This window comes from Xenia sp. Carnegie-2017, unplaced genomic scaffold, assembly GCF_021976095.1.
Source record: "Xenia sp. Carnegie-2017 unplaced genomic scaffold, XeniaSp_v1 HiC_scaffold_13, whole genome shotgun sequence".
Taxonomy (NCBI): Eukaryota; Metazoa; Cnidaria; class Anthozoa; order Malacalcyonacea; family Xeniidae; genus Xenia; species Xenia sp. Carnegie-2017.
Genome location: NW_025813436.1, coordinates 10,415,745 through 10,435,939, shown reverse-complemented (window position 1 = coordinate 10,435,939; position 20,195 = coordinate 10,415,745). Strand labels below are relative to the sequence as shown.

Below are 20,195 nucleotides of genomic sequence, written 5' to 3'. Positions count from 1 at the left end.
GATAGAGGAAGGGGGGTGGGGCAGAGGATTAAACGTAATGACCAAAGTTCACATCATAGATTTGAAGATTGGTAAACAATTTGATTGTTTTTGCTAGCGACAATTATTTTACTTTAGAAAATGGAACTGATCGCTCCTGTCGTAAAATACAATGGGCAAACAATTGGTCGAGATAAACTTTGTCGGTACGTTAAAAAAATATCTTTTTGTAAGGGCACATTTTGATGGTTCGATGTTGGAAGTACATTTCGCTCATACTTTGACCCTCAATTGACACGTAGGAATGCCTTTTGAGCAAAATCATGTGCTCTTTGGATGAAGCCAAGACTCTTTACTGCCACTTTTCTTTGACTTCGTGATGCTTGTCATTTTATAATTACTGCTCGAAGTGAAGATTTTATCCCATTATTCCCTACAAAATACCTTGCTATTTGTAACTCATCCGTAGCCAATTGGACAGTCATGTTGAAACTAATTAACATTTTCTTTTCTGATCCAAGGACTTTACAATATACATCAAAGTTATTGGGCTATCTCCTTCAAAAGCAAGGTGCTACAGCAGAGACACTGAAATTGATAAAAACTATTGAAGTTCACATAAGCACATCTCGAAAACGTGAGTATAAGAAATATAATCACATACAATGAAATAGGCTGAAAGAAGTCGACAAAAATGTTCTTTATGTTGTCCTTTAGTGTTTCGCATTGGCAAATACTTAGATATGCTTCAGGGAGCTGCTCGAAGCATGAATGTAAAAGATACCACACTGAGGTTTCTTGCAGTATCCATACGATTAACTAGAGTTTTATATTTTCTTGTTGACCAAATTGTGTGGGCAACAAGACTGGGTTTGTACAAAGCAGATTCCAAAGCATGGTCAAAATTTCAGTCGAAAATTTGGTGCGTTGCTCTAATATTCTGTGTGACACGTAATATCTATGATATTTACACACTTTTAAAGTCTACAGAGAAGAAAAATGATGATATGGAAGTTTTGCCATGGCACGAAAGGTTCAAATCACGTCCTGAAGTTTTTGTTGATACTGTAAAGAATTGCGCGGATTTCCTCATTCCACTTAATATTATTGGTGTTATTTCAATAAATAATGGAGTAGTCGGCATTTTAGGGTTGATATCGTCATTGGCCGGTGCATCAACTGCATGGAATCCCAATTTAAAACTAAAACCATGATACTCTAATCATTTGGAACTTGTGGTAAAATTATTGTCAAAGGGACAATTAAGTCAAGGGCTTGTGGTGATATGTATTTTATATGGAAATGTTGAAGTAAATATAATGGGGGAAACAATACGTCTTACAATCAACAATTTTTTACAGGTGTACGTATTTTTACATTTAAAAAATCAAAAATCAACATGTAGAGATGTTCAAGTGTATGCCACTAGAATAAAAAAGTTTTTCTTCATTTTGTACGCGATCAGTTTTTCAAACCACCATAAAGAATACCAAATATGTTTGGTGAATCTGAGAACAGCAATGTCTTTATCTTCTTCTACTTCTATTGAAAAAACCATCAGATGAAAACTAACTACACATAATTGTGGAAATCAAACATTCATACAGTACACAATAAAACATAATACGAAAAAATACATCTTGTAATCAATTCCATATACAACAAGACATCGGCTCAGGCACACACTTGTGCTTTGGTGATGAAACAATTTCCATTTTGAATGACCTAATGCAAGCATGAGGCAATGTTGCCAAACACTAGCCAAAGGCAAATGTTTTCTATGGTTTTCTTAACTCTGGCGACATTCCCAAGTGTTAGGATTGGGCCATCTAACTGTTCAAAACACTTATGTAATTTTAATAAATACCAAAAAGAGGATAGTGCTACAAGTATTATTACCAGAAGTATAAAAGCTAAATTCTCACAAATGCCAAATTGCAATGATAAATTTTCCCACCAAAATGGTAGCTGTAAAAGTTTGTAAACAACAATGTCTCCTAAATATGGAAGCACTTTATTTCAAATTTCTCAAATCTGAACTCCATACTAAAAGCAAGTAAGGATTTCACGCTCATCTTTTAATGAACTTGTTGCCGCAATTATGAACATCACTTATCTTCCAGACACTAATGACTAATTGTAAATAACCAATAAAATGCTTTGCATACATACAACTTCAGCTTGCAAATATCATGCTGTATGTTGATAGTTTTGAAGTAAAACGAAAATATTATAGATTCAGTTGCATCTTGGTCATTGCTTAATTTGAGTTTGGAAGACATATATTTTTGGATTTTGTTTTATTTTATACTTCATGACATTGTCATCTGGTCAAGATCTAAGAAAAGCATTCATACACATACCTTGACTTCTTACTAGATCCACGTACAAATGCCCAGTCAACTGATATCTTTTGCTCCAAAAGTTCTGACCCATTTAGACCGTCCCTTGCTGCCTGCGCCTCTTTGAAAGTTTCAAATTCAACAAGTGCGTATCCCTAATGAAAGGACCAACAAACTTGACACATATTTCAATCTATTTTTACAAAATTCTTCATTAAAGTACCTTCATAAATCCCGTGCGGCGATCAAGATTAGCTTGAAGATTTTTTATGTCACCAAATTCCGAAAAGAGATCATAAATGTCATCTTCCTGTGCTTCTTCATGGACATTTGTCACGAAAAGAATCCATCCTTCGACAGCTTTAAAAAGAAGATGTAAGATATTACGGTAAATTCCTCTATCAAATCAATAAAATTCATCGTAAAAGAAAACTGCATTCATTCATCGTGTTTTGGTGAAATACATGAATAGTTTTAGAATACGCCACCACTTATTAACCTAGATGCATGACCCAAAGCTTGACCTTATTCCTAATCATAAGTTAGCCTAATTATTGTGTAGGTTTATTCTAAAAGTATGTAAAAGCAGGTAGGGAGAGAGAAAGGTAAAACTTAAATTGCCTTCTGTGGTATGTTCTACATATGCAAAATTCTATGTTCGACATTAACAAACAATGAAAAACTAATGAAAAATTAATGCATACATCTTTGTGGTCCAGTTTCACCTCCTTGTTCAGTCTCTATAGTATCATATGGTTCACTAAGTGAAGGATTCTGATCATCTACAAAAAGATATAAAAATAGGTGTAGAGGAAGAATGATGTGTGGACTGCTGACAGTTCAAACTGAAAAGTATGAGACTACTGACCTTTGAATCCTCTGCCTTTTCGTTTCGTCGCTCCCTTCTTCAAATTTTTAACACCCTCTATAAGGTTGAAGTAAGGTGAATAATTTCCATTACTGAAACTTTTATACATTCGCCAAAAACATGTGTGAGTCCTAACCATGTGACCATAAATTCATTATTTGATTGAACGTATTTCCTTTCAATTTGTCTTTTAACTATCGTTCTCAAACACCTCATGATAGTATGTCTTAGTATCCTACAGTTCACATGTCTCAAAACTGACCTTCTCCAGCATCTTCAGTAAAATCGGCGCGATCGTCAACTTCTACCTCCAAAACATCTGTCTCGGCCATCTTGAAAACGATTTTATGTAAATTTTAAGAACTGTTACGCGCATGCTCGTTAAAATGATGATACAGCAATTTTTGTTACAGCAGTTTTCTCCACAAGAGAAAACAAAAGAAAAATTAATAGTTCATATTACATAAAAATGCCTTACAGTATTTTCGATTCAAGTTTACGGATTCAGCGTTCAATTATGTAGCATGAACTCATACAGCACGTTCATTGTTTTTTTTGTTATGCGCCGGCTCGTTAAAATAATGTTTCAGCAGTTTTCTACATAAAAGAAAACAAAAGAATTTCATGGTTCATGTACTCATAAAGAAACATAAGCACTGTATGTCATAAAATGAAAAACCCAAAGAGGATGCGAAAAATAATTAAAGCGAGAACAAAGAGGAAAGTAAAAAGAAGTGAAAGAAAAGAATGATGTCACTTCCTTTCGGATAAAATCGCGAACTAATCCTGGATCATAGTGGGATTATCGCATCGTTCTATTTCCGGATATTTACGATTGCTAACGAGTCTGATAATGACATCATATTGTTTTGTAGACAAGCTTCGAAGAACATGGTGAATAAGATTTTGTTACAGAGAGAAAGGTTTTGTTTGGGGGAAATGTGAACACATTGGTTATTTCTAGTATCGTAGGAAGCAATGCAGCGAAGCACTAGTGGTATGTTTTTTCTAACTATGTTTTTCTATATTTCGTACGTGAAAATTCTGTTTGTTGTGGTACGATTTTCATTTTAATATTGTCTCCTTTGTATATGATTCTTATGAAAAACGTCGTTTTAAAATTGGGCAATATTCATCATATGCTAGCTACTCCTTATCACAGAAAAAATGTTCGTAAATTTCTTTTAGTTTATGGCAGTTCAGTTGCCCTCAATGGTGTTCAAATGAAAATAGGAGAAAAATTCAAAGCCATAGCGCAGGTGATTTCTCATATTCGTTCTACTTTAAAAAAATTACAGACCCTTCACAGGTTGATTCACTAATAAATCTTCCAAATAGACTCACAAAAGTATCATCACACTTCTGTGTAAGGGTTAAACATTGAACAACTGCTAATGTTGATCAAATTATATACTGACATAAAACATCAAACGACCATTTGCTATCTTTTACAGTTACATAAGCAAATACATAAGTTTGATTTTAAAAAAGTTACATTTTTGATTACTTCATAAAGCATTTAACCTCTAGACTGTTTGTTTAAAATTGGCTTCTCATTCAAATTTTTTCTTGACTTGTTCGTTTGTCAGGTGACTTTACCTGTTGGTTGGAAGACAAGGGATCAATCACTACTTTTGAGTCTCACGGTAGGAAATATTTATCGTGTTATTCAATTTTTTCATGGTGACCCTTATACCTCCCCCAGACAACAGGAAGGATAATTGCATCACCCGAGATATGTCACATTTTGACAAATTTTAGTGCCCCAAGTTTTTAAGCAGAAAAGAAAAAATTTAAAGTGTGTGGGGGAATTTCTGTCCTTGAGTCAGCCCCTGGATCAGGGGCTTGGGAAGCCGTGAGTGTCCGGGTGCCAGTGCACCCACAACTTTTAGAATGTTGGTGTTCTATATAGGAAGGACACCCACAAATTTAGCTTCTTGCATGAAAATATATGACATATTGGGCGCTGAGTTTTTGCATTTTTGACAATTTTTGTAATCAATGCCAAAAAAGGAAGAAAAAACTATCAAAAATAAGTAATATGAAACAGTTTCATTATTATTCTAAGTTTCTCACATTATCAAATTGCAAACATGGAACACCCACAACTTTTGAAAACTTCTGAAGCCTCTGCCCTGGATTGATATTTTCCAGCTTTCTAGGCTTGGGATCTTAGTGAAAATAGACATACTCAGTAACATGGTACCTCCCTGTCTATCGACATCCTTATTGTCAACATTCATGATTATAGAATTTACAGTGTAGCATTTTGTAGGTTACTTTGTGCTACGTAGATTGTTCCTTTAATTCTTTGAGAACTTTTTATCAACTATCGGATGCTTTTTTGAATGGGAAAATTTTATATTTCTTTCGTTAAGTATGACTTTGCTCTGGAGCAGGAGGTTATAAAGAAGTACAATGCTGAAAAAGAAGCGAGGCAACAGCATGAACAGGCAGAAAAAGCCAAAACACTAAATCCCTTCATTGCGAACATTGGAAATGAGATCTTGCAACCGATATCAACATCAAGCACTCCCGTAGCAACAAGTGTGAATGGTAAAACCAGTGAACAGTTCAACTATAAAGATTTTGAAGACAATACTGACACACCTTTTGAATCAGTTGAGCGGCAATCTATCAACGATATGGATGCATTGAGAAGTATCTTGCAACCAAAAGCAGAAGGAAATTTTAAGATGAATGTTTCGAACAATGCTGGTGGTATCGCAGAGAGTTCTCAAGGTGTAGATGGTGTAGATGGTAATACTGACACAAGTAGCCACAAATCAAACATGTTGAATACAGTTGGCAATGGTAAAGCTACAATTCATCAATCTTCCAACTTGAATGAAACACGCTCTGCATCACCTATGAATGCCAATTCTACTGGAGAAAATACATCAATGAATGGTGATCAATTCCCACCACAACATTCTCAACTAAATGCCGAAGGAAATAGAAGAATTTCCCTCCCGGGTGCTTTAAGGGTCTTTCCACCCGGAGCAGTAAACCCTCCACCTAGACATCGTGTAAGTGATCCAAATAAAAGTGTTCCTATGGAAACAGAGTCCGCTTTTCAAAGTCGAACAGAGGAGGCAATAACTTCACAAAGTGGTAAAAAACCAGTTCCCAAACCTAGAAGTAAATTTCCTCCAATTGTTAACAGTCAAGATACATTAGCTACAAGTGAACCCATATATGACGTCCCTCCGCCTCCTTTACCTCCAAAGAAAAACATTGGCAAGAGCAAACAGGCCAATAACATGATTTTTCATGTAAGTTTGACTTACCTGTATATGAAGGAAAATTGTATGGAAAATAGGAAAATGGTACATTAGCAAGAAAAACACAGAAATTTTCTTGTCTTGTGTGTGTGCAACATTTACACCATAATTCTTTGTTTTTCTTGCCTCTCTAAGCATAGACCATGATTAGCATCTTACAAAGCTTAGGATATCAATTGTGGTCAATGGTAACTTTATCTAAAAACATATGCTGCCGAAGTTTTTTCTCTGTTCTAATCAGAGTTGCAAAGGCAAATTTGTTACGTACGTCATGTTTATGACGTCATGTTACGTACGTCATGTTTATGACCCACACTTGTCTTTTTAACCAGGTGAATATTTAAATGACAAAGTAATGAGAAATACATAAAATACTACGTCCAATGCACATTACATAACACATCATAAAGGTACCTTTAAAATGTTTACATGCAGGCTTAATTTTAGAGAATTTCCCTATGGTGTTTCATGTATTTTAGGATGCACCCTTTCGTCTTCCGCCAATTTCACCTCCAAATCATGTAGCCACGCCCCATATTAATGATCCTCGTTCCTCGCTGTCCGTGGAAGAAAGAAAATTTGTTGATCAGATATCAGGCATTGGATTTGACGTTGGTCAAGTTGCCCGAGCAGTGAAACATTTAGGATGCAAGCAACAGGAGGTGAGTGTTAATAATTTCACTTTTTTAGATTCCGTAGGAAAGTACAAAATTACTTATGAATCGGTGAAGGTCAGTTGAACACTAAATTAATTATAATTGATTAGTTGATTGATAATGATAAATTATTTATACATTGTGGTTAAAACTTGTTTATTTTCTTTCTGATGAGTTTTATTGTTGTCAATTTTTTTTTTTTGGGGGGGGGGCTAACGCGAACATCTTCATCTTTGTCTACACTTTGCCACAATCCCTCTTGTCCACTTCAATTTGTCTTGAAATGCATCATCTTCAATACTTTATGTTGTATAGGTTATAGAATATGTTATATTGGTGAATGATTTGTGTAATGATGGAGAATTTTCGAGCAGTCAGGTTGAAATGGTTTTAAAGGAAAACACTGACAAAAATAAGGTGAGAACAAACATTGTATGGAAATAGTGTTTCTTGACGGGATACATTTTTTTCTGAGGTACAATTTTTTCTTCAAACACATGTTCTATATACTGAAACATTCGTTCTCTATACTGAAACATTCGTTCTCTATAATGAGACATACGTTCTCTATAATGAGACATCCGTTCTCTATATTGAAACATTCGTTCTCTATACTCAAACATACGTTATCTATACTCAAACACACGTTCTCTATAATGAAACATACGTTCTCTATACTCAAAATTACGTTCTCTGTACACAAATAAACGTTCGATAAATTAAAAAAAAGCTCTCTATACTCAAACACACGTTCTCTATAATAAATCATACGTTCCCTATACTGAAACGTTCGTTCTATATACTCAAACAAACGTTCTCTATACTCAAACATACGTTCTCTATAATGAAACATATGTTTTTTATACTGAAACATACGTTCTCCATACTCAAAATTACGTTCTTTGTACCCAAAGTACCCAAACAAACGTTTTATGTACTCAAATAAACGTTCTCAATACTCAAACACATGTTTTCTGTACTCAAACATAAAAAGTACAAAAAATCGATGGCAAAAGTCTGGATTTAGACAAATACTATTATACAACTTCCTTATGACGACTGCATTGACTATTCTGCGAAGGTTTTCTTGAAGAATTAACAAGTACTGCGTTGTTTTAATGTATAAATTTTTTCATCGATTAACTTTTTTATTTAGGCGAAAGAATTCCTCAAATTAATTGTAAAGTTTAAAGAACTGGGCTTCGAAGAAAATAAAGTTTTCGAGGCGTTAAAAAAGTCGGAATGCGATGACAATAAAACGCTTGATATTTTAACAAATGCTAGCTAGAACAGTCTAATATAAGAAGCGATGAGTTTTTGATTGTTTATAAACAGATTATGTGACTTGTACGAAGATACTTAAGTCATATTCTTATGTGATATTTTGATTGTAGATGACGTGTTTAGCCTCACGCAGTTTATTTTAGTAAGAATTATTTCTTCTATAACACGAAAAGAATGAAAAAATGTAAAGAACATATCTTCTACAAAGGTGCATTTGTGCAAAGTATGATGTGAAATTACATTACTATTTATTGACGATGCGAAAAAAGGATTTATTTCAAAATTGAACTTCCACGTACCTCAAAGATTTCTGATTTAGTGTAGGCACCCCCAGTTAACTCATTAAAATAGGGGCAACCCCCCGTATTAAATAGTCATTTTCAGTCACCCTTTTTATCTATGATGTGACCCGTCCACACTTTAGTAGTTCATTTATCACCTCTTATGTACCCACAAGATCATTCATCACCTCTTATGTATCCCAAGATCATTCGTCCCTTCTTCTGTACCCCCAAGATTATTCATCACCCCTTATGTATCCCCAAGATCATTCATCACCTCTTATGTACCTCCAACGTCATTCATCAACTCTTATGTACCACAAGATCATTCATCACCTCTTATGTACCACAAGATCATTCATCACCTCTTATGTACCACAAGATCATTCATCACCTCTTCTGTACCACAAGATCATTCATCACCTCTTATGTACCACAAGATCATTCATCACCTCTTCTGTACCCCCAAGATATTTAACGCACTTTAAAATTTGAATACACCTTGTCACTTGCGGTATATAATGTAAAAAATTTTTAGATTTGTTGTGATGTTCTAGTTCAACAGCATTAAAAGTTCAACTCCTTTTACCACATACTTTTTAAAGTCGGAACCATGTTTCCCTCTTCATCAATTCAACTACACCAATCAAACGAATGTTGGAAGTCGAAGATTTACGCTGTCGACAATCTTCGTTATGTGAAGTGATGTCATGAACAAGCATGGTTTTCTATAACATTATAATTTCATTCTCTCTGTGTGAATACGTTTCAAAAGCCCAGAAGATGATTATCAAGCCCCCAATTAGCAGCTTTGCATTTAAAATCTTACTTCACTAGTTATAGTATTTAAACTTACGTAGGCAAAAATAGAGCTGATTCTATTGCCGTGTTTTTTTTCCCACCTATGTTGATATATGCGTATGAATATTTCCAGAAAAGCAAGGGTTACTGACTTTAGGAGAATTTCACACTGTGCGGTTTCAGAGGTGTTACAAAGGTTGCAATTACAGAGTTTACAAGGTCATTAGGGTAACGTTGACTACATGTTTTACAAGTGTAGCAGGGGTTTGAAATTGTTTCAAGTTACAGAGAATGACAGTAGTTGAGATGATATTACTGTATAACTGTATGACCCATTGACATGTATAGGTGTGGCATAATTATGTAAAGTGTAAAGCACTGATTGTACTCTACCACTGACCGGTATTAAAATATGGAGTGACAGGTGTTTCGATTGAGTGGTTTGGGCATCATGGCCGCCGATTCTGGAGATACTATTTTCGGGAAAATAATTCGCAAAGAAATTCCCTCCGATTTTCTTTACGAAGACGACCAGGTAAGGCATTCAAAACTTTCTACAAATCTTTTTTTATGTTAGTTTTGCCTTCGTTTTCGTAATATTTATAGTCAAGTCTCACTGTTTGAAATTCAGAAATTGTGCTTTTTAAGTGCATTGTGATCAAAGACATAAGTCCACAAGCTCCTGTTCATCTTTTGGTTATTCCAAAAAAACCGATCATTGGTCTCTCAAAAGCAGATGAATCTGATAAACAGGTTTGGCTACATTCATTCGAAGTTTTTTTTTGACTTAACTCCAAATTTAAATCCAAATGTTAGTGAAATTAATTATAATATATAATTTTTTACAATCAAAGATACGGAAATGTTAGACTAGGCATCTTCAAGGACATATATATATAATCCGTAAAGCAGAATTTTGCAATTTGCATGCATGATTATGGGACCCCTCTGTTATCAATCTATCTTACACTACCAAGGATCACAGAAGATTGATAAGCTTATTCATATTCTTAGCAAAATATTTTTCATGTTTATAGATGTAGATTGTCCAGGTTAGTAGAATCCAGAGAAGGACTGTTGTTGCTGATGTCGAATTTTTTGACTCTGAAGATGATTACTGCTAAGGTTGTCGAAACGTCAGTCAACATCAACAACAACAGTCTTTCTCAGGACTCTACTAACCCGGACGATCTACATTTACAAACATGTAACGATACTCCCAGGTTCAAACCATTTACTTTAAAATATTTTTCTCTATGGTAAGTGTAGAAATTGAAACAAAAATTTGATCATTTTACAGGAAATATGTATGTAGTATAAAACATATACATGTGCAAACTGCCAAAATTATGTGAATAATTGCGAAAACTTATTTTAACAATTAGCTTCTTGGTCATCTGTTAATTGTTGCTAAAAAAGTTGCTGCTAGCCAAGGTTTGGACAATGGGTATCGTGTGGTGATTAATGATGGATCGGATGGCGGTCAGACTGTCATGCATCTACATATACATGTGCTTGGAAAACGACAGCTCGTCTGGCCACCGGGATAAATCCTTTGTAAATACATTTTATTAATGTAATGCAATAAAACACTAAAAAATAATTCATATCTCATTTATATTTGTTGTTTCATGAAGTATCGAGCAGCACTTCACTAAATGCAATGCCCATTCATCGTTAATAGATAGTCTTCAATGGAACTTACAAAAAAATCCTAACTACAGCCCATATTTGTTCCCTGGTTCCCTTCTACTGAAATTTCTACATCTTAAACTTCTTGTTGCCCGCCATTGACGCCATTAACGGTTATTCTTTCACACTCCATTTGAACGCGTTTCTTTCTTTTGCAAAAAAAAATTGTTCGTTAAAGCTTGCTCTTGTTTGACTGGACGTAAGATTCAAAACGATCGTGTTTACAAGGATCTAACTGACGCTTAACCGACTGTGCACTCAAATTCTTGAGTAGCAAACCCTCTTTGGAATCTAAATTCAGTAGAGGTTAGGATCTTGCAGTTTTGTCTTTTCCTGTCCTGTTCATTATCTGTCAATTGTTCTTCACCTCTCTCCCTAGTCTCCCACTATTCTCCAAGTCTTTAGACCCAACAATCTCTTGTGGTGCAGCGATGTTAATATACTGGTGTCGCTGACAAGGCAACGAGTGAATTCGTGTTCTGCTGTGTTACTCTGTTCACCGTCTGCTAAAGTACGTGCATTCCACTCATCAAAAAATTTTCTGTAGGATTGTTAGACCGTGTTTAGTGGAACCTAGAGGATCATTGGGGTAACTGTCTAACTACTTTTCAGAAGCTTCTATTCCAGATTGTACTATACCCTACCTTCCTCCCCTGTATCCTTCGTTGCTGTCTATTAGTCATCGTAGGAGATTTACGAGAGGTTGTATTGGAAAGAGATAGCGCTGCCTTTTTTTGAAGGTCTTGTTTTTAATCGCAACTGGGTATTGACTGCCACAGGAAAACCTTTGTAAGTTCTTAGAAAAGTATATACTAAACTATGGGCGGGGGGGTTGGAATTAAGCATAAGCTAAAGGTTATCTTGACATTACCTGACCTAAGGTTCACTGTATATGAAGTTGACAATTGGAATCGAATTGAGAAAAATTCGTTTCCCATCAATTTGCAAGACCTCTGAGCTATTTTAGTAAGTGACAGCTATTTAACTGATAGTGAATTGTTTTACCTGTCAGTCAATATCACGCTCGAATGCTTTGAAAAAACAAGGAGAAATATTCAAAAATGGCGGTCGGGATCACGTCTCTATTGAGAACTGTTCTCTTTACTTTTTGTACGTTACAACGGTTTTCTTTTTCACTACCTTTTGGCAAAAACTATCTGAATAAAAATCTTGATTCAGCCGATGGAGATATCTCTCTAGGTAACAGTAGTTCAAGGGAAAGCCAAAATGGCAAGGTTTGTTCTGACAAAGAGTGCGTACGGGTAGCCGCCTCGATCAAGGCGGCGATAAACGAAAAAATGGACCCTTGCGAGAATTTCTATGAATATGCGTGTGGATCTTGGATGAAAAGTCATCCCATTCCAAAAGATCAACTTCAAATCTCCGCGTTCACTGAACTGCGCGATCAAAACAAGGAAATGATGAAAAATGCTTTGGTTGAAGATGGCGATCATTTTAATGATGTTGTTCCTATCAGAAAACTTCGAACGTTTTTTCAATCCTGTGTTAATATTCAAGCAATTGACAAGTTGGACAAGAAGCCCGTTTTGAATTTTATAAACGACATCAATTCGTGGGCGGTTGATGAGAATTCTGGATGGGCTTCCGAAGAATGGGATCTTTTTGATACGCTGAAGAAAATTCAGAAGGAATACTCGTCCAGGAACTTGTTTTTTAGTGTGGAGACCATCCCAGATCCTCTTAGAAATGACACGGACGGGCGAAATATTTTATTGGTAATTAGATTAGCTTTTTTACCCATTGATTCAGAAAATGTAGGAGGAAAATACGTGTAGTCTTATGTATCTCGGGAATATACTTTTTTGTAGATTGACAAAGCTCCGCTGGATCTTCATCCTTTGTTCTTCATCTTAAGTCCAAAGGTATTGTCTGGACGTTTCCAATAAAGCTTGGAAAATTTGGAAAATTTTGCTTAGATAAACCCTCGGTTATTGATTCGGAACAATCTGAAAGGAAGATGAACAATTTTCGAACGTAGGAACTATATATAGGATGAGCATGTATTTGTCTAGCACCTTTACTCTTCTGCATTCGCTTGTCAAGAACCTTTTCAAGAACTTGTTCGTCCATCTTCTAGGCTTTCGTTAATCATCATCAGTGTTTTAATAAACTTAATTGTGTCCTCCATTCTGTACAAATTTTAGATGATACGCTTATTGTACAATTACATGACGAATGTCACCGAACTGACTGGAGTTGAAAGACAAATTGCCAAATCTTCGATGAAAGAAGTGCTTCGCTTTGAAGCGAAACTCGCTTTGGTATCCAAGTTTTTCTTTGCTCGTGTGCACTGTAAATATTTTACAAGAAAAAGACCTTGCTTTCCTTTCTTTTTCACAGATTTCTTTTGCTAAGCGTGGTAAACTATACGCTCGGCTGCCATTGAGGAAGTTAGCCAAAGCCATACCTCAGGTAAGGTATATTCAAAACAGCAATAACTGAAAGGAACAAAGCATTATAGTGACGTTCGAACAACCTTACTATTTTTTTCAATAGTTTCCTTGGCTTGAGCATCTTCAAAGTTTAGTTTCTCCGAACAAGCTAACGGGAGATGACCCGGTTCTCGTACTCGCCACTCCGTATCTGCCAACTCTCTTTAAGATTCTGGATAAAACAAAGAAAGAGTAAAATTGCAATGAAATTATACGAATTTTTTTTCCTTTGAAGAAATTGTACTTTTGTTTCCACTTCTTCTAGAGTTCTTTCAAATTTCATCGTTTGGCGAATGATTAAAAGTTACGTCCCCATGCTGGGCAATGATTTTCGTAAACTGTACTCAAAGTTGAAAGGTGATCACGAATCTCGTTCGGAGACATGTTACACCTATACCAGCAAAATGCTCAGTAATCTGCTTGGTGCTTTATTCATAAGAAAGCGATTCTCGGCTAAGGTCAAATCTGATGTAAGTTTGTTTGTCGTTAATGTGGTAGTATGATTTTGTTTAAGGGAGTTTGTCCCGTCGCTCGTCGGACATTCACACTGTAATTCTTTTGCTATTCCCGGCTCAAACGTGCGCAATAACTGAGATTTTGCAAAGTATTTATCGTTTCTGTGTTTATGTTTTAGTTTTTTTTACTTTCCATCTCAGAGATGTAAAGGCAGATATAATGTATCTTGTCTACTACACACAAAAATTGAAGAGTCATCTGACGAAGTGCATCATTTTGTGTACTTTGATAAAGTCATAAGTCTTTATGTATTATAAGGATCAATGCGTTACATAGAATTTAAGGAAGGAAAAAGTTCGAGGGTATTGATAAATATGCATCTACTACCTTGCTTTTGTTTTTTGTATGGCCCCCGTTAGTCGTCTTTGTCAGTCATGTCTGAGCTTCTTATTTGATTCTTGTAAATAATCCATAATTCTACTGTTAGCAAGTCTACGACGCTTTAAGACCAAATCTCACCGTTGATGAACCGCTGTCGTTAGAACTATATGATTGCCATTAATATTTATAACGAGCACTCGCTTCCCGCTTTGCAAATCATTGACTGCAATGTTTATGCAGTGAATTCAATGTTGTCGTTTAAAGGTGGAAGAAATGATGAATGATATCATCAAAGCTTTCAAAAATAATACGCAAATCGAGACGTGGCTGAGTCAAAAAAGTAGACACGCCGTAGAAATAAAGGTAATTGCGATTTTAGGATATCAGGATTGAGGATGGTCATTTCTATCGCTGGTTTGATCTTTGTTTTCATTCAAATTGCAGTTAAAAAATGTCCAATCTAAAGTCGGTTATCCTGATTATCTTTGGAACGAAGAAACTCTAAATTCAAGATATGAAAATGTATGAATTAGTAATAGCTAAATTTATCATTCATTACCAGGCCCTTAGCAAACTGGTTGTCGCAGGAGGGCGAGATGGAAAATCAATGTTAACAATGCGTGCAGTTATTGAGCATGGTCTTTGAAAACAAAAACATTTCTGTATGGATGGTGTTAATGGGAATCAGGATATTGTTTTGCGTTTACTGAAAACAGATCTACGGGGCAAATTTCGTTTCAAGACCACATTATTTCTAGGGAGGGATGCACGCGTTTTGCGATGGCCATGCTGACTGCTGCACAACTAATTTTCGCAGTCAAGCTTCGATCTGTTCTTCTCCATTTTCTTTAGTTGGATGTAGAACCGAATAAATGGTTTCAAAATGTTGTCAACACACAGAAATATTTAAATAACATCGAGCTTCATCATGTGGGCGAAAAGATTGACACGACGCAGTAAGTAGGTTCAGAGAAATCCTTCGTAGTTCTTACATGTATGATGTATTCAACAATCGTTTCCATTTGCTGTCAGCTGGTTAGCTCCACCTCAAATGGTTAACGCTTTTTACGTTTTGACGAAAAACGAAATCGGTGAGTGAAGCGTGTGTGATTTTACAACAAAAGTCACTCTTTTCGAAAATGCTTTTCTTCTCTTTTTTATTCAGTGATTCCTGCTGGTATCCTCCAGGAACCCTTCTTTTACTCCGGTTCTATCCCTAAGTACTCCTCACAGTCTCCATTCTTGCATTTCCATACATACACGCGCTCACTTCTTGACCTTTGATTGTAGAGCGTTAAGTTATGGTGCCGTTGGTCATGTTTTAGGACACGAGTTGACTCATGGTTTTGATGATTCAGGTAGCTTTCCAAGTCTGTGTGCAGGCTCGTAGCATTGACTGAACTCAGGCATGACGTATCATGTCTTTTTGTCTTGAAATTCCCGTCATTGCTATCGATTTATTTGTGTTTACTCGTAGGAAGAACTTTCAACAAAATTGGAAAGAAAGTTTCGTTCAACGAGACCGGATGGAGTAATATTTCTGATAAAAATTTCAAAAACGCATCCAAGTGTTTGGTGAAGCAGTTCAGTGAATTTGAAGTCTTAGGAAAGCACAATGTTAGTTCTCGTTTGGCTCGTTTCTTTGCGTTAATGTTCATGTCATCATGAAGTAGTGTAATTTTTCAAGGTGGATGGTAAAATGACTCTGGGTGAGAATATCGCGGACGCAGGCGGTCTTAAGTTGGCTTTCAATGTAAATGTTTTTTCATTCACTCTTCCATGGAAATATAGCTTTCAGAGTTTACCATGTTTTTGTATTGTTTTTCTCTCATCAGGCTTATAAAAGATGGATTATTGATCACGGAGAACAGGAAATATTGCCAAACTTGGATAAAAGTAACGACGAGCTGTTCTTTATTGGATTTGCACAGGTATTTATATTTCTCGCTTACCATTTACCATTAAATATTCAGGTACAAGGAAATATTCATGTACCATCAAACATTCATGTACGATGAAACATTAAAAATACCATGAAACATTCGAGTACCATCAACATTCAAATGCTATCAAACATTCATCCACCATAAGACATTCATGTACTATCAGATATTCAAATACCATCAACATTCAAGTACCATCAAACATTCGTGTACCATCAGACATTCAAATACTATCAAACATTCATGTACCATGAAACATTAAAAATACCATGAAACATTCGAGTACCATCAACATTCAAATGCTATCAAACATTCATCCACCATAAGACATTCATGTACTATCAGATATTCAAATACCATCAACATTCAAGTACCATCAAACATTCGTGTACCATCAGACATTCAAATACTATCAAACATTCATGTACGATGAAACATTAAAAATACCATGAAACATTCGAGTACCATCAACATTCAAATGCTATCAAACATTCATCCACCATAAGACATTCATGTACTATCAGATATTCAAATACCATCAACATTCAAGTACCATCAAACATTCGTGTACCATCAGACATTCAAATACTATCAAACATTCATGTACCATGAATTAAAAAAATACCATGAAACATTCGGTACCATCAACATTCAAATGCTATCAAACATTCATCCACCATAAGACATTCATGTACTATCAGATATTCAAATACCATCAACATTCAAGTACCATCAAACATTCGTACCATCAGACATTCAAATACTATCAAACATTCATGTACCATGAAACATTAAAATACCATGAAACATTCACCATCAACATTCAAATGCTATCAAACATTCATCCACCATAAGACATTCATGTACTATCAGATATTCAAATACCATCAACATTCAAGTACCATCAAACATTCGTGTACCATCAGACATTCAAATACTATCAAACATTCATGTACCATGAAACATTAAAATACCATGAAACATTCGAGTACCATCAACATTCAAATGCTATCAAACATTCATCCACCATAAGACATTCATGTACTATCAGATATTCAAATACCATCAACATTCAAGTACCATCAAACATTCGTGTACCATCAGACATTCAAATACTATCAAACATTCATGTACCATGAAACATTAAAATACCATGAAACATTCGAACCATCAACATTCAAATGCTATCAAACATTCATCCACCATAAGACATTCATGTACTATCAGATATTCAAATACCATCAACATTCAAGTACCATCAAACATTCGTGTACCATCAGACATTCAAATACTATCAAACATTCATGTACCATGAAACATTAAAATACCATGAAACATTAAGTACCATCAACATTCAAATGCTATTAAACATTCATCCACCATAAGACATTCATGTACTATCAGATATTCAAATACCATCAACATTCAAGTACCATCAAACATTCGTGTACCATCAGACATTCAAATACTATCAAACATTCATGTACCATGAAACATTAAAAATACCATGAAACATTCGAGTACCATCAACATTCAAATGCTATCAAACATTCATCCACCATAAGACATTCATGTACTATCAGATATTCAAATACCATCAACATTCAAGTACCATCAAACATTCGTGTACCATCAGACATTCAAATACTATCAAACATTCATGTACCATGAAACATTAAAAATACCATGAAACATTCGAGTACCATCAACATTCAAATGCTATTAAACATTCATCCACCATAAGACATTCATGTACCATCAGATATTCAAATACCATCAACATTCAAGTACCATCAAACATTCGTGTACCATCAGACATTCAAATACCATCAAACATTCAAGTACCATCAGACATTCATGTACCCTCAAACATTCAAGTACCATCAAACATTCATGTACCATCAGACTTTCAAATACCATCAAACATTCAAGTACCATCAGACAGTCATTTACCATCAAACATTCAAGTACCATCAAACATTCATGTACCATCAGACTTTCAAATACCATCAAACATTCAAGTACCATCAGACAGTCATTTACCATTAAACATTCAAATACCCTCAAACATTCATGTACCATCAGACTTTCAAATACCATCAAACATTCAAGTACCATCAGACAGTCATGTACCATTAAACGTTCAAATACCATCAACATTCATGTACCATCAAACTTTAAAATACCATCAAGCATTCGTGTACCATTAGACATTCAAGTACCATCAAACATTCAAATACCATCAAACATTTAAGTACCATCAGACAGTCACGTACCATCAAACTTTGAAATACCATCAACTTTAAAATACTATCAAACATTCGTGTACCATCAAACATTCAAATACCATCAAACATTCGTGTACCATTAGACATAAGCGTACCATCAAACATTGACATACATGCTGCACATGCTCTACGGAATATCTTGTCTGCTTTAATATCTTTTCTAACATTTTCTCTCAATATAGAAAAGTTGTACTAATACCTCTCATCTTGGTCAGTTTATCGCTGTGAATGACGATGATCATGCCCCGTCAAAATTCAGGTATAATTATACGCTTGACAGAATTGTAAATCCCGACTTGTTGATTACAGAATTGTGTATTCTGATTGGTTGATTAGTGATGGGAAGTAGCAATTGACCAAATAAGTGAGGTCCATTTTAAACATGAGACTTTTTCATACTTCAAATGCATTAGAGATAAAGATAATTAGCTTAGATTTCTTACTCTCTTTTGTTTCTAATGCGTTCGGCACTTGAAAAGTGCGACAATTAAATTGTTGTGCTAGATTTTTCAAGCTTGAGTGTTTTTAAATTGCCAATTTAAGCTTTCGTCAAACATTTTTTTTGAAATTTGCTACAAAATCAACAACGCGCCCGTGTTTGTGTTTCAGAGTCAACGGAGCGCTCTCCAATATGCCGGAGTTTTCGGAAACATTTCACTGTCCCGTCGATAGCAAAATGAATCGTAAAAAGAAATGTGATGTTTGGTAATTTTTACAGTTGTAAGTAAGTGATAAAGTTGAAAACTACGATTCTCGGTGTCATGTTTGGAAGAACTTCAAGAGGAAGCAACTTGAGCTGATGAACAATATACAGTTACAAAGAAGAACTGCCTTACGACACTGCCATTTGCTGTTTTTAATCAATATGGACTCGACGGGAATAGTGTCGTAGCAGTTTTCCTGTGAATCTTTTTCATTAGAAAAGATTACAAACTGTTTTTATTAATAAAGTCTCCACAAGGCGTTTTTATAGCTTTGATGAAGACCGCAGCGGCAAATTAGCGGCAATTAGTAAATTTTGGTAAAAACTTTTGAGTTTTTATTCTTCTCGATGAAATAAATCTTCTACAAGAACTACACAGTTCACACACGCACACACACGATAATTTTAAAGGCAATTTACGGTTCCAGATCAAGAAATGCGTTGATGTTTTGTTGTCTTTAAAAGACAACTAAAAAGAAATTAATTTAATTTAATATTTCTCGACAAAAAGCCCAACTTAATATTGTTGATATGCTTGCAATCCATAAAATACTATCATTCCGGGTTTCATCGCGCTCCATTCTGCCATACAATTTATTGCGCATGCTTAGTTTATATGAAGCAGATTTGGAGAAGGAAAGTCTTAATATGATATCTTTGTAAAAGTAACTCGTGCATAGCCTCGAGTCAAAGTCGCGGGCGATGGGACAAAGTTTTGAGGCGCAAAGGGCTCTTGCTTTGCTGCGAGCTTACTTTTGAAAGTACTTCAAACAAATTTGTATTT

At 35.3% G+C, this 20,195-nt stretch overlaps 5 protein-coding genes across 6 annotated transcripts; 4 read left to right on the top strand and 1 right to left on the bottom strand.

The window, feature by feature from the left end:
• The first annotated feature begins 46 nt into the window (after positions 1-46).
• Positions 47-1,428, top strand: LOC124457781 (peroxisomal membrane protein 11B-like). The gene is made up of 3 exons (XM_047007952.1): positions 47-185; positions 501-616; positions 697-1,428. The coding sequence occupies exons 1-3, from the start codon at positions 121-123 to the stop codon at positions 1,191-1,193; spliced, it is 678 nt and encodes a 225-aa protein (XP_046863908.1). The 5' UTR covers positions 47-120; the 3' UTR covers positions 1,194-1,428.
• LOC124457789 (RNA-binding protein 8A-like) lies at positions 1,247-3,533 on the bottom strand. The gene is made up of 6 exons (XM_047007964.1): positions 3,452-3,533; positions 3,190-3,246; positions 3,026-3,103; positions 2,545-2,681; positions 2,343-2,476; positions 1,247-1,521 (listed from the first exon to the last, which is right to left on the bottom strand). Exons 1-6 carry the CDS (start codon positions 3,519-3,521, stop codon positions 1,506-1,508), a joined length of 492 nt encoding a protein of 163 aa, XP_046863920.1. The 5' UTR covers positions 3,522-3,533; the 3' UTR covers positions 1,247-1,505.
• Positions 3,534-4,037: 504 nt separating this feature from the next.
• On the top strand, positions 4,038-8,504 carry LOC124454445 (ubiquitin-associated protein 1-like). Of its 2 annotated transcripts, XM_047005258.1 has the most exons (7): positions 4,038-4,186; positions 4,378-4,448; positions 4,779-4,835; positions 5,568-6,464; positions 6,953-7,135; positions 7,445-7,546; positions 8,286-8,504. In XM_047005258.1, exons 1-7 carry the CDS (start codon positions 4,168-4,170, stop codon positions 8,415-8,417), a joined length of 1,461 nt encoding a protein of 486 aa, XP_046861214.1. In that variant the 5' UTR covers positions 4,038-4,167; the 3' UTR covers positions 8,418-8,504. The 2 variants fall into 2 exon arrangements, with proteins under 2 accessions (XP_046861214.1, XP_046861221.1); XM_047005265.1 differs by lacking the exon at positions 4,779-4,835 and having other exon boundaries at positions 4,042-4,186.
• Positions 8,505-9,917: 1,413 nt separating this feature from the next.
• On the top strand, positions 9,918-11,098 carry LOC124456765 (adenosine 5'-monophosphoramidase HINT1-like). Its single transcript, XM_047007115.1, has 3 exons — positions 9,918-10,030; positions 10,144-10,248; positions 10,881-11,098. Exons 1-3 carry the CDS (start codon positions 9,947-9,949, stop codon positions 11,043-11,045), a joined length of 354 nt encoding a protein of 117 aa, XP_046863071.1. The 5' UTR covers positions 9,918-9,946; the 3' UTR covers positions 11,046-11,098.
• A 503-nt stretch (positions 11,099-11,601) lies between these two features.
• LOC124456755 (endothelin-converting enzyme 2-like) lies at positions 11,602-19,802 on the top strand. Its single transcript, XM_047007105.1, has 17 exons — positions 11,602-12,923; positions 13,017-13,070; positions 13,353-13,469; positions 13,549-13,620; positions 13,705-13,832; positions 13,906-14,110; positions 14,742-14,840; positions 14,922-14,999; positions 15,330-15,433; positions 15,510-15,568; positions 15,643-15,697; positions 15,768-15,835; positions 15,955-16,094; positions 16,165-16,230; positions 16,313-16,408; positions 18,891-18,967; positions 19,318-19,802. The coding sequence occupies exons 1-17, from the start codon at positions 12,249-12,251 to the stop codon at positions 19,415-19,417; spliced, it is 2,193 nt and encodes a 730-aa protein (XP_046863061.1). The 5' UTR covers positions 11,602-12,248; the 3' UTR covers positions 19,418-19,802.
• The last annotated feature ends 393 nt before the right edge of the window (positions 19,803-20,195 follow it).

Excerpts from the sequence above, each read along its gene's own strand:
- LOC124454445 (XM_047005258.1), top strand. Across the intron at positions 4,836-5,567 it reads CACTACTTTTGAGTCTCACG|TATGACTTTGCTCTGGAGCA; the intron begins GTAGGAAATATT and ends TCTTTCGTTAAG. Across the intron at positions 7,136-7,444 it reads TAGGATGCAAGCAACAGGAG|GTTATAGAATATGTTATATT; the intron begins GTGAGTGTTAAT and ends TATGTTGTATAG.
- LOC124456765 (XM_047007115.1), top strand. The coding sequence starts at position 9,947 with ATGGCCGCCGATTCTGGAGATACTATTTTCGGGAAAATAATTCGCAAA. Across the intron at positions 10,031-10,143 it reads TTCTTTACGAAGACGACCAG|TGCATTGTGATCAAAGACAT; the intron begins GTAAGGCATTCA and ends GTGCTTTTTAAG. Across the intron at positions 10,249-10,880 it reads CAGATGAATCTGATAAACAG|CTTCTTGGTCATCTGTTAAT; the intron begins GTTTGGCTACAT and ends TTTAACAATTAG.
- LOC124457781 (XM_047007952.1), top strand. The coding sequence starts at position 121 with ATGGAACTGATCGCTCCTGTCGTAAAATACAATGGGCAAACAATTGGT. Across the intron at positions 186-500 it reads GGTCGAGATAAACTTTGTCG|GACTTTACAATATACATCAA; the intron begins GTACGTTAAAAA and ends TTCTGATCCAAG. Across the intron at positions 617-696 it reads CATAAGCACATCTCGAAAAC|TGTTTCGCATTGGCAAATAC; the intron begins GTGAGTATAAGA and ends GTTGTCCTTTAG.
- LOC124457789 (XM_047007964.1), bottom strand. The coding sequence starts at position 3,521 with ATGGCCGAGACAGATGTTTTGGAGGTAGAAGTTGACGATCGCGCCGAT. Across the intron at positions 2,682-3,025 it reads TGAAACTGGACCACAAAGAT|CTGTCGAAGGATGGATTCTT; the intron begins GTATGCATTAAT and ends TTCTTTTTAAAG. Across the intron at positions 2,477-2,544 it reads GCCGCACGGGATTTATGAAG|GGATACGCACTTGTTGAATT; the intron begins GTACTTTAATGA and ends TCCTTTCATTAG.
- LOC124456755 (XM_047007105.1), top strand. The coding sequence starts at position 12,249 with ATGGCGGTCGGGATCACGTCTCTATTGAGAACTGTTCTCTTTACTTTT. Across the intron at positions 15,569-15,642 it reads TTTGACGAAAAACGAAATCG|TGATTCCTGCTGGTATCCTC; the intron begins GTGAGTGAAGCG and ends TTTTTTATTCAG. Across the intron at positions 16,095-16,164 it reads AAGTCTTAGGAAAGCACAAT|GTGGATGGTAAAATGACTCT; the intron begins GTTAGTTCTCGT and ends TAATTTTTCAAG.